This window comes from Equus przewalskii, chromosome 3 (assembly GCF_037783145.1).
Source record: "Equus przewalskii isolate Varuska chromosome 3, EquPr2, whole genome shotgun sequence".
In the NCBI taxonomy this organism is placed as follows: domain Eukaryota; kingdom Metazoa; phylum Chordata; class Mammalia; order Perissodactyla; family Equidae; genus Equus; species Equus przewalskii.
In genome coordinates this window covers 30,440,571-30,453,488 of record NC_091833.1, presented here as the reverse complement: position 1 = coordinate 30,453,488, position 12,918 = coordinate 30,440,571, and the positions used below count along the sequence as shown (strand labels likewise).

The 12,918-nt window shown below is 44.1% G+C and overlaps 1 protein-coding gene across 1 annotated transcript in view; it reads right to left on the bottom strand.

Annotated features, from left to right (window-relative positions):
* The window catches only part of CDH13 (cadherin 13), a 1,002,245-nt gene that overhangs the window by 546,813 nt on the left and 442,514 nt on the right, over nucleotides 1–12,918 (bottom strand). Inside the window, exon 4 of the mRNA XM_070613929.1 lies at nucleotides 4,792–4,908. Coding sequence (XP_070470030.1) covers nucleotides 4,792–4,908 — 117 coding nt within the window. The remainder of the gene's footprint in view (nucleotides 1–4,791; nucleotides 4,909–12,918) is intronic.

Genomic DNA, 12,918 nt, shown 5'->3' with positions numbered 1-12,918 from the left:
AAAAAGAAAATAAAGAAACAGATTCTTTGTCTCCATTCACTCTCTTGATGTGTAAGACAAACAAACAAAAAAAGGACTTTTCTGCCAGCATGCCAAGTCTTGTACCTTTTATAATAATTTTATACTTAGCTAAACTGAATTTTTTCTAACATTGTATTATGAAATTTTCAAACACATAGGAGAGTTGAAGGAAGTTTATAGCAATTGACTATGCCCAACATCTTGGTTCTAACATTAACATTTTACTATACTTGCCTTATCATATAACTGTCCATTGATCCATCCCTCTATCCATCTTATTTCTTTTTTTGGTGCATTTCAAAGAATTAAACTTAATTTTAATGCTGCTTTAAAGAGAGTAATTGCCAGCAAGGATATTTCATTCCATGGAAGATAATTCTCAGATTGCACTTAGCAGCCTTGAGCACATTGGTTAAGAGCACAGACTTTGAAATCTCAAAGTGCCGGCACAAAGCTTGTCTCTGCTATTAAGTGACTGTGATTTTTGAACAGGTTACTTTATCCCGGAGTCTCATTACTCTCATTTGGCACATTGGAAGATGATCCTCACGGGATTCTTACGAGAATTCAACAGAATAGATGAAAAGTGCTTACACTTTGCAGTACTGGTCGAATAATGAATTTGTGATGATTTTTTCCACTCTTCGGTAAACCTTTGAGATCAAGGGCCCTGTCTGTTTCCTTTGCCATTAAATCCCCAGCCCCTAGCACAGTGCTATGTAAATAGCAGATGCTTAAATATGTACTTATTGACATGAATTGGGTTAAATTTCAGAGATTTTCCCTCTTGGGACACAGTGAGTGCTCATTAATGGAGACAGCTAAGTACAGTTAGTTTCAACAGCTTGAGATACAAGAAAGTTAATTCAGGAAATGAGGTAGGAGCTGAGGATGAGACAAAGACAGAGAAATCTTAGCCTGCAAAGCAAAAGAACTTACATCAAGTTTAGTGGAGGGGCAGAATTTATGAGTGCCCTGTTCCTGTCCCTTGGACCTCATCTTTTCAGTGCACACCAGCCATGATGCCTGAAGGCTCTCCCTGGAGCCTCAGCAGACTGGATGTGCTGGAGAATTTATACCTCTGGAAGCGGCCTCAACTAGACTGCTGGGGTTAGTATACAAATAGCCCAGCCCCCTCTCCTGTGGATAGGGGTAACCCTGAGACTGCGCCTTACACCGTTTCATGGATTTCCCCATGGGATTACGATCCAGTCACCCACAGCAGTAGATGAATTGATGAACAGGCCTCTTAACTGACCGCTTTCTCTTCCCTGCCTTACTCCTTTACCAGTATTCTTTTCACCTCCTAAATAAACGACCTGCATTTGAATTCTCCCAAAGACCTCCTTGCTGCCTCACAGATTTAAAGTCCCCTGCTCTCAATCAATTGAGCCAAGAGTACTTGAGAACCACACCCTACTTCAAGAGTGGCTACGGACCAGCAGCATTGGCATCACCTGGGTGCTTGCTATAGAAATGCCTATTCTCTAGTCCTATCCTAGAACCACTGAGCCAGAAACTCTTGGGATGAGGCCAGGAGTCTGTTTTTATGTGCCTTCCAGGTGATTCTGACGTACACTCAAGTTTACAGAGGTCTGATCTAAAACACGTTCTCCTCCCCTGCCCATTAAGAATATATAATACTTCCAGTGTTGGAGTTTCAATTCCATTATTTCCAATAGAACCCAAAGTAAAGCAAGTGTCTTTATATTTTTACAAACAAAGAATCTCTTCTTGAAATGGCATTCCACACCGAAATCTGATATGTAATATTTATAAAGTTAGAACTGCCTGACTCAGCGAGTTTGGGTCGGGGGGTGATTTGTGGAGGCCAGAACCCTGCCTCTGGTCTCTCTTGCCTTCTCCCCAGCTCCCCAGTGCTCACCGAAGACATCTACACCCTCCCACAGCTCTGCTGAGCATCACTTGTCAGCTACTAGTGGAGTTGACTAGGATAAGATATGAGATATAAAGAAAAGAATAAGACGAATGAGTAAAAACAAGCAGGCACAAAGAGAAAAATATGCTCCTTGAAAGGCATAAAAAGCATGGAAAAACAAATAGGTTTTGCAAGGCAGTGCAGTTATTCTGCAAGAACCACCTGGCAGTTTGGGAATCTTTCCCACGTTAAGACGTTTGTAGACTATCACACTCAGAAAAGCAGTTACTTTGTAGAGGATCCAGGTTGAGAGCCCATGTGGGCAGGACATAAGGGGCTTAGGAGAGATGAATCCTCAGCTTGGAAACCAAATTGTGCTTTAAGGCTATAATAAATAAGAAACAATGCAGAAGAATGTCCCTACTCAGCTGTGCACTTATTGACCCATTATATATCTCAAGGCTGTGAAAATTCCCTAGATATACTCAGGAGGATGAACGTGTGGGATTGAAGGAAGCTTTAGGAAGACTGCATAATTTACTGTCCAAATATGGGGACATGTTTAAGGGGAAAGGTGGTGCTAAGGATAATTACGCCAGGACAAGCGGATTTCCAGGCAACGGAGATGTATGATGACCTTTGTTATAACCTAATTAATGGAATTGAAACTCCAACACTGGAAGTATTATATATTCTTAACGGGCAGGGGAGAACGTATTTTAGATCAGACCTCTGTAAACTTGAGTGTACGTCAGAATCACCTGGAAGGCACGTAAAAACAGACTCCTGGCCTCATCCCAAGAGTTTCTGGCTCAGTGGTTCTGGGATAGGACTAGAGAATAGGCATTTCTATAGCAAGCACCCAGGTGATGCCAATGCTGCTGGTCCGTAGCCACTCTTGAAGTAGGGTGTGGCTCTCAACGCTGGCTGGCTGCATTCAGTGCCACCTGGGATCTTTTAAAGACAACTGATGCTTGGTCCTCACCCCCTGACTAACTGAATCAGCCTCTGAGGGTGGAGCCTGGCATCTGTATTCTAACTGTCGCAGGTGATTCTGATGCTCAGTGAGGGTTGAGAATACCAGGCTTACATAAAGGAGACCTAAAGAACAAGCATGCAACTCTCTCTGAAACTGTTTGGGGGCAGAGCCTTGCAGACTGGAGGACTCTGGTCCCTTGGCCAGTGCCATCTTTGGCTTCAGAAAAACCCACACAAGGGCCGTCACAGCGGCTCGGGCTGTCCAAAGGGGCAGGGTTTATCAGCCCCACCACTGTCCACTTGGAACAGCTCTGCTTCCCTTTGCATCCCATCCTGGCCTCCCGGCAAGATTTTGCTTAAAGAACAAAATCTTTTGCACCATGGTAGTTTAAAATCATAAATATGGCAATTACCAGGATATTGGATTATTAATGCTTCTAATTTCCAATAGAAATAGATTTCTGATAGTCCAAGTTGCCTCACCTCTAGCTCAGATCGCTATAAAACCCTACTCCTGGCGGGTCTCTTGTGTCCCCTACTCCCTACCACTCTGCTCCCACAAATCATTCCCTGTAAGGCAGCCAGGGGGACTTCTCCAACCACACATACACACACACACACACATACGTGGGAGACCTTCCAGAGGTTTATTGCTGCACACACGATGAAATCCCTATTCCTCGCCATGGTCTCCAAGGCCCATAGGCCAGACCAGCTCTGTGACTTCAACTCTTATCACTCTCTGCTTTGCTCACCACATTGAAGCCAACCAGGCATTTTGTTCCTCAGATACACCTCCTTCTTTCCCACCTTCTGGCCTTTGCACATGCAGTTCCCTCTGCCAAGAATGTGGTTTACCAGCTCTTCCCACAGCTGCGCTTGCTCCTCCGTCCATTCTCTACTCAAACGTCAGTAACTCCAACCAGCCTTTCCCAGCCAGCTGTGTAAAGATTCCTCCTTCCCTCTACTGCCTCGTCCTGCCATTTACTCTTTTTCACATTCCCATGTTTCTGTTTTTCACAGCATTTCTTATGCTCTGCAATTTTTTCATTTATTTACTCATTGAAATACATGTGTCCCCACTAGAATACAAGCTCCATCCCAATAGAAGCTTGTCTGCTCCTTCAAATCTGTATTCACCCAGTCCCAATCTTGGAGTCTGGCGTGTAACGGGTGCTCCTTATTTATTTAATGAATGAACAAATTGTCCAATAGCACCACTCGTTAAGATCATTCATTCAACTAACCGCCATTGTTCAAATTCCAAGATCACCAAAAAATGCAAACTACTTAAAATTTGATTCTCCATGTTGACTAGCCTATGGGGAGAGAATGTGCTGCCTAGGCAACATCGGCATTTCTGTCCATTTGACAGTGAATATTTCTTCCTGGAAAAGTTTTTGCTCCGACTCATGCAACAGCATTTTCTGGATCTGGTTAGTATGATTCAGTTCCTTTAGTTTAGTTTAGTTTTTAGAGAGCAGACCCAAAGGGACTCCTGGGCCTACATATTTGAAAGCAAGGATCTGAATAAAAAAGCCACATACCGTCATACTACTCTGCTAAGGAGACTATCTGGCTGGTTGCCTGGACATCATCTATAAAAGTAATGAGTCTATTTCTTAACCAATGACATCCTCCTGATGTAGCTTTAGCATCATTATCCATCTACCACGTACATCTTCAAATCATGATATTCAAAGGTGTTATTACCCGTTTTTGTAAATTCCTTTTTTTCTTTTGTTTGATGACCTTTTGACATTCTTTTCTCAGCAAAACCGTTTGGGCTCTTATCATAGAGGAATTGAGGCCAATTCCAGCCGGTCATCAAGATGGTCACGGTCGGCTTCCCTCTCCTATGCTCATCTCTTAATAAAAACATGCTTTTGTCACTTGTCTTTTGTCCGACTTACCTTGCCAACATCTCTTGGGAAAGGTTGTCTCTGATTCTCTGGAATTAAAATGGGAGATACCACAATGGACCTCTTTTGTCTTGGCACAGGAGAAGTTCTGGCAAATTTAAATATATCCTAAAAGAGAAAAAACAAATTCAATTGATGAAAATCCCCCACAGAAAGGATGTATCAGTCTGCTCTGAGATATGGTTCCTTTGTTGTGAAAGCACACAGCTGTTTGGACATTGTTAATTTTATCCTATCAAACCTCATTAGCGTTAGCAAGTACATCGTTAGAATCATACTAAAGCTGACATTGTGATTCACAATGACTATCATTAAGCTATTTAATCCCATATTCTGAATCATTCTATTCACAATGTCAGTCTTGATTTATACATCCTTTAGTGCTTGTGTATTCCTGTTCTTAATCTGCCAAGTGAGGAAATTACTCACCTGGTCACTAACCCACACAACTCTCTGAATGTAAAAGTGACTCTCTTCAAGGCCGACCGCAAGGTCCTTACACTCACAGATGAACAGAGATGGAGGGGCAATCACAGAGTTCCCAACTGTGTCAGGCATTACGGAGACTGTAGTCAATGCTTTTCAAGGACCATTTGTTATTATTTCAGTGGCATGACTGTTGGGATGCGCTCCCCATGTAGTATGTCCCAAACTTCAATCATCGGAACAACATTGTCAGGATTTCTGTCCTATCTGTCACTCACCTTTTAATTAAATAAATGTGTGCAAAAAAGGAAACTTTATGGGGCTGCTTGGTGGGCATAGTGGTTAAGTTTGCATGCTTTGCTTCAGCAGCCCGGGGTTTGTGGGTTTGAATCCCGGGCTCACACCTGCATACTGCTCTTCAGGCCATGCTGTGGTAGTGACCCATGTGCAGGGTGAAGGAGCATTGGCACAGATGTTAGCACAGTGACAATCTTCCTCAAGCAAAAAGAGGAAGATTGGCAATGGATGTTCGCTCAGGGCCAATCTTCCTCACCAAAAAAAAAAAAAAAAAAAAAAAATTTTAAGAGAGAGAGAGAGAAACTTTATATTATTATTTTAAATAGAGCACCAATATTGCTTTTCATAAAATGTAGAAAAACATAAAATAACCACACTGGAGACCAAATGATGTTATTAAATTTGAGCTAGAAACTCAGGGGGAAAAGAGTTCTTGTTTTTAAATGGGAGATAAGAGAGGACTAGAGGGGTGTTAAAGGGTTTTTAGAACCAAGATGAGACTTCCTCCTTGATCTGATCAGAGAACTGAAGATAGAATATCATTTGCAATATATAAACCAATCTCAATCAATGCCACACACTAAATAAAATTATCTTATGTATCATCAAAAGTAAGCACCTCAAACTTCGGGTAGCAGGCTCCTATTAAAATTATGTGGCAAATGATGTTTAAATACCATCACTGACCCAGGCCCCATGAAAGGATGTGTAGGTATATGTATGGATAAATGTGTATATAGGTTTGTGTGTATATATGTACATGTATACTTACACATATACATATATACACATATATACCTATATATGTATACATATGGCATAGTTGTAAAGGAAAATCTACCTAAGAAAAGTCAAACAGAAAACAAGACCATCTAATGCTATGAAAGCATCTATAAATAGTCTTTCTGTTGATTTTGGTGGGAGTGTGAATTGACGGTACTCTTGTGGAAAGCAATTGGGCAATATTTATTTATCAAGAACTTTACAAACGTATATATCCCTTCACTCTGTAATTTCACTCCTAGGAATACATCCAAATGCTAAATGCAAAAGAAGAATTAAAACTATATGCAGGATGATGTTTTTTATGACATGATTTGTAAGGGGCAAAAAGAGAAAATGACCTAAATATTCAACTGCAGGATAAGGTTAAATTTGGGTCCGTCGGCGGGAAACACTCTTAGGTGGGAACCAACAAGGCAGTTGTGAAGACCATGTTCTACCCACTGCTATCGTTTGACTGCTTCCACGGTCACCACTACAAACTACCATAGGATTAACAATATAAGTGTGTGTGGGCCAGTGTGCTAGGCACTTTGCATGTGTCAGCTCTAACGTTTGCAATAACCCCCCAAGTAAATCTGAGTCCACTTTAACCAGTGAGGAATACCAAGTTCAGAGAGGTTACTCCAGTTGCTCCAATTCACCTCACTAGCAGAGAGATACATAGGATAAAATGTGTAGGAAAACAAAGAATACCATATTGGGCATTTTCTATTTTATATAAACGATATTAAGCATAGAAGAGTAATATTCAAGATCTTAGTGCACGAGTTCAAATAAAAGATTGTTTGGTCTCTAGGAAGACCAAAGGATCAATATTCAGACAAAGACAGAAAACCGGGGTGGGTATGTGTAAAAGATAGTGAGAAGAAAGCAAAAAGCTTAAAACTACAACAGCAACAAAAAAACCCAGCTAATCAACCAACCAAATCAAACCAAACCAAAAACAACCCAACCAACCAAAAAATAGCATGAAGAAAGAGAGAGTGGAACAGATGATAAGACAATGAGAAACAGAGGGGATTATATTCATAAAAACTGATGTATAACATCTATGAAGATTCTGCTGGTTTATTAGGGGATGGGAAAAGAATAGAAATCTGTAAAATATGTGCAATATATGAATCTCATTTATAATAAAAAAGTTTTGAGGCTCAGACAAGAGAATGTCTAGGAAAGCACTTTGAAAAAATTTAAAGTCCTGTGAAATGTGAGGAATTGGTGATTCTGTTCTATAAGAGAGCAGACGTAGGCTTTAGTTCATTATGACAATATATGTGCAAATGTATCTAAAGTAATGAAAAGCAATCTGTATGGTCAATTTCCATTGTTCGTCACAAAGGGCTTGTCTGTGTTTGCAAGCCTGTGAATTTTTGTCCTCATGGCTGCCCATAGTTGTTAGGTCCACATTCCTACTTCTGGTGTCCTCCCGGCTTACCAGCTAGCACAGCCCACAGCTGCCAGTTCATTTCCCTGACTCTCATGGATTCCCAGAAGCTTGGCAACAAGCACAATTGTGTCAACCCCAGGGTCTAAGTGCCTAAAAAGAGAGGCAAGAGGTTCTTGTCTCAGGATGGGAAGGAGCATCCGGAAAGGAGTGGGGTGGGGGTGGGAGTGGCTGATTGTAGAGATGCCTTCATGTGCACGGGACTCTCTTAGCCTGCCACGGTGGGCATGCAAAAGAATGACTGGGACCAAGACACCCTTTATCTCTCAACTCAACTTTTTGCCTTACAGTGGCAGGAATCTTAATAGATATTGGCCCATGACTATGTTTCTGTGTCTGTGCCTCTGCTTCTATCTTTGTCTGTGATTTATATGTATAACAATGTGTTTGTCAGCAAACGTCTATTTTTGTATTTGCAGCTATCAGGGCTGTGCTAATGAGTTTGTGTGTGTGCTCTGAAGCCATGTGCTTCTGTGTGACTGGATCATGTAGGAGTCGTAGCATCTGATTTGTCTGACAATCATATACCATATGCAAATATAAGCACGTGTGTGTGTGACCATGTTTATGCTCAACTGTGTGTCTGTTTGTATCTGTCAATCCAGCACGTCAAGCCTCTGATTGTACCAGGCTGTGGCCATAACCTCAGCAACAGACAAAATAGAAGCAGTGGGGGTACAAAGAATGTGACCAACTCAAGAGATGTCTATAGGAGAAGAAACAGGGTTTGGGAAAGAACAGAACATCAGGGTAAAGGAGAGGATGGGTTAGGACTCCCTGCCTTCTGTGCTGTCATCTCCAAGACAGTGGGCAAAGAGAAAAAGAGCCGTTCTGGGCACAGATGCTGGGTACCCTAGACTTGTTGACTTGAGGGGCTGTTGGCCATCCAACGGAGATTTTTAGAGAGTGTATAAAGAGTGGCATTCAGGAGGAGAGATGAATGAGGGAGAGAAATGTCACAGTCACCCATGTACAAGAGTGATTGGACATGAAGGAGAAGCTGGCCTCATCTGCATTATGTGGAGGGGGAAAAGGGAGGAACTCAGCATTCAATAAGTTTCTGAAAAGGCCAGCAGAGGCCACAGAAAGGTTAGGTAGAAAAAGGAGGAAAATCAGAAGGTTGAAGGGATGAGAATCTCAAAAAGGGAGGAGTGCATGGCCACATCACACAATCCAGACGTCCCTCCCAAGAAATGCTGAATGCTAGAAGGAGGCTGCGGGGCTTGAGGATGAACAGGTGATGATGCTTTTAGGAAGAGCAGCTTTGAGAGCGTGTGAGGGTCGAGTGTCAGAGCGACCAATCAGGAGTGTGGACTGTGGATGTAAGGAAGAGAAATAAATGGGAGAAAGTTTGTCAGTGAAAGGCGAGACCATGAAGGGTGCTGGGCTGGAGGAGGAAGGGGTCCGAGGAAGGAAACCGTGGCGTTGGGGGAATGAAGATGCAGAATGGAGGATGTAACTGATGGAGACAGGTGCCTGAAGGAGCTGGGGAGTGAGTGGATCAGGAGCACAGTCAGCCCGAGAAAGGAGGATGAAAGCTGCTTTCCTTGAGGAGGGCACAGAGGGTTTTAAGGGGGATTTCTCATCTGTAAAGGAGGATAGCTTGCCTGTACTCTTGGTTATCAGAATGAAATGAGAAATTGTGCGTGGAAGCAGTCTGTGCTCTCTGAAGAACAGCACAAAAGTGAAGGATGGGTCTTATTAATACCAGGACAGCAGAAGTGAGGAAATGAAGACAAGCCACTCAGTTGCTTTTAGGAGTGAGTAATTCAGCTGTGGGTGGCTTAAGGCTAGATCTTAAACACAGACACGTGTAGACACACAGCCACCTCCAGATTTCCAGATTCACCAGACGCATGCATACTGACATCAAAATTCTCTTCCATCAAACACAAGCACTCATGCACACATGTATGTGTGCACACACACACACCCCCAACATGTATTTGATAGGGTCACACGCATACACTGTCACATACATACACATACTCATGAACAAATGCACACACAACAGACACACATCACAAGCCTAGACCCAAGGACACATACCGCACGCTTTCCCACTTCAAACCAAGATGGTTTCCTCAGGCACAGGAACACGCACACACACACTCGAGGCATGTGCCTCCTGTGGGACCCTCCCTACAACTTTGCAGTCACTGGACAATGATCTGTCACCATCTTGGAGCCTGAAAGAGCCGGAGGTCTGCAGCAGCCTCATCCAATCTTGCTTAAGTCAAAGGGGCATTAGTGTGTCCTTGGGGAGACTCCCTCCTGCTGGATTTTATTACAGGAGAATTGTCGCCCTTATATAAACATCTCTTGTCTCCTGTGGGCTAACCGGGACCTTCGCCTTTCTGTGGTAGGGTATTTGGGTTTACAATCTCATTTGCTTTCCTCCCTGTTTCTCAGTCTCAGGAGAAGTTGTCAGCACATTAAAAGCAAGTTTCACGCTACCTGGGGGTGTCACATCACACAGTCCCAAAGAATGTCCTGGAAATAAAGAGGAGACCTCTGCAATGGGGAGGGGCCGGGAAGGGGTTGGGGGGCAAGGGAAAGAGGGACGCAGAAAGAAATGAAGAATGTGAAAAGGGGAGAAAGAGTGGATTCAGATTCATTCATTCATTCATTCATTCACTTCTTCAAAAACAACCTGTGGAGACTTTTCTCCCCGCCAGGAGTAATCCTAGGCATCTGGGAAAGGGCAGTGCAGGAGTGAGACAACCCGCCCACTCCCCAACCTCATGGAGCTCACATTCTAGAGGGAGGAGAGAGACCATGAACAGAACAATGGCACAGGGAACAAACGAGCCGGGAGGGGGACTGAACATGCTCAGGGGCAGTGGATGCTGACATTTCAGGCGGGCGGGGAGGCCAAGGAGAGGAAGCACTGGGAAGGTGGCTAGGAGGATGCGGGAGGGAGGGAGCAGTGTGGGCGTGGGGAGGGGCGACTGCCAGGCAGCAGGAACATCTCCAGCGTGTCTGAGCTGCAGGGAGGCAGCCCAGGTGGCCAGCAGGGTGATTGGGGGAGACAGACCAGGAGCCCGGTAAAGGGAATTCAGATCCTGGAGGGCCAGCTGTGTAGACAGCAGAGAGGACTCTGGCTGGTACTCTGCATGAGACGTGAGTCATGGGAGAGTTTTAAGCTGAGGAATGACATAAGCCCACTTAAATTAAAAATAATCATGCTGGCTGCTTTGTGGAGAATAGATTTAAAGGAGTAAAAGTAAAGAAATGCTGATTTGTTGTTTTATTTTCTTTTCCCAACCCTGTCTTCACAGGGCCCTGAGGTTCCTCCTAAAATGCAAATCTGAGTATTTGATTCGGGGAAAAGGAAAGTTGGGTCAACTTTCTGTGGCTGGAGTTCTTCTACCCTCTTTACTTCCCACAATATTTTTCAAGTCTTATCTAGGTAGAGTTTAAGTACCATTAAATTCACCTGTTTTAAGTGTGCAATGCTGTGATAATCAGGAAATTTACAGAGTTGTTCAATCATCACCACAATCTAATTTTAGAACATTTCCATCATCTCAAAAAGAAACCTCGTGCCCACATGCAGTCACCCCCGTGTGCTAAGCCCCCATCACTGGCTGCCATGAATCCACTTTCTCTCTGTACACATTTGCCTTCTCTGGACATTTCACAACAGGGAATCCCAATATGTTTCCATAGTATTTTCAGGACTCCACCTCCATTTCATAGCTGATATGAAGATTGTGAAGCAGAGAGGGCTGCAGCTGGCATCCAATGACTGGTAAGGGGTATGTAAAGGCCTGGCCCCCTGGCCTCCGGGTGGGCCCAGGCTCAGGGGCCTCCAAAGTCCCCACTGGCCTTGTGATGGCTGAGACCTCCATTGTAACTGCTGTCAATTACTCCTCAATCAACCTCCTGCCCCTGCCTATCCTGCTGCCTTTACTACCCTACAGGTGTGGATGCCAAGACCCCTTCCCAATAAACCTCCTCCACACAGATCTCCGAGTCACAAGGTTTGTTCCCAGGGAAGCCACCTATGACATTCATCAAGGCAAGGTGCCCAGAATAGACACTAAAAGGACAAGGTGCTCCACAAGTGAAGGGGAACAGAAAGGTTTTGACCCAGACTGGCGTTCTATGGTTGGAACCATACTCCAGGCTTTGGCTGTTGCTGCCCCCTCCCACCACACCCAGCTGAGGGCTTAAAAGTCTTCCAGCCAGCCATCCCAGGAAGGTGGTGAGAGTTGGGAGGAACAACCTGCTCCCTTCACACTGAACGCAAGGCCAGAAAGAAGCATGGACCCGTTTGGCCACGTGTCGGAGGGTCTTCATGAACCAAGACTCAGATGGGCAAGAAATGACCAGAGAACTCATATATCTTCTTCCTTCTCCCTCCATCTCCCGGTTCCTGTCTTTGCATTAGGTAATAAATGAGAGGGAAAAATAGCAATGGCGTTATAAAGAAAGCACAAGCCTCTGCCTTTGTTCTCTCTCCTACTTTTGCAGCTTTTGAGCAAAATTGTGAGCTAAGAGGGGATATTTTAAGAAGGCAAAGCATGGCAGAAGCTGGAAGCATTTGTCTCTGGCCAAGGCGAAGTTAAGGGAGGGCAGTGCTGGCTGAGACTCCTGCGGTCAACTGGCCTGGCTGTGGACAGTCTAGTAGATGGAGGTGAGAAGGTCGGATGTGCTTCCCATGCACCAGGGAGCCTTTACTGGTGTCATGCAAAGGTGCGAAGCTTTGGGTTTGAATTTCACGTCAGGCTGAAGGATCCTGAGGATTATTCCTTTGATGATTTTGAAGCTTGTGTTCCAGACTCAAGTTTCAAAGTCACGAAGCCTATTTCTTTCTCATCTTTCTAATCCTAAGATTTACTTGGCATCCTTGTCCTGGATTCATTGAGTCTGCCATAGGAAATACTGACGTTTATTGAGTAGTTATTATGTGTCAGGCACCATGCTAGGCACACGGTAATATTATCTCATTTAATCCATTCCACAACTCACAGGACCACTAGGCCGGTTTTCATGAGGTTCAAAGATGTAAGAGACTTGTCCAAAGTGACTTAGCTCAAGTGAGAGATGGGAACGCAGACGTCTGTGACCCAGAGCCCCCTGATCTAAGCAGGAAGCTATTCACCTCCCCAGGGCTGCTGCTAGTGACCAGCTTTCCAATGAGCTCTGTGCCTGGAGAG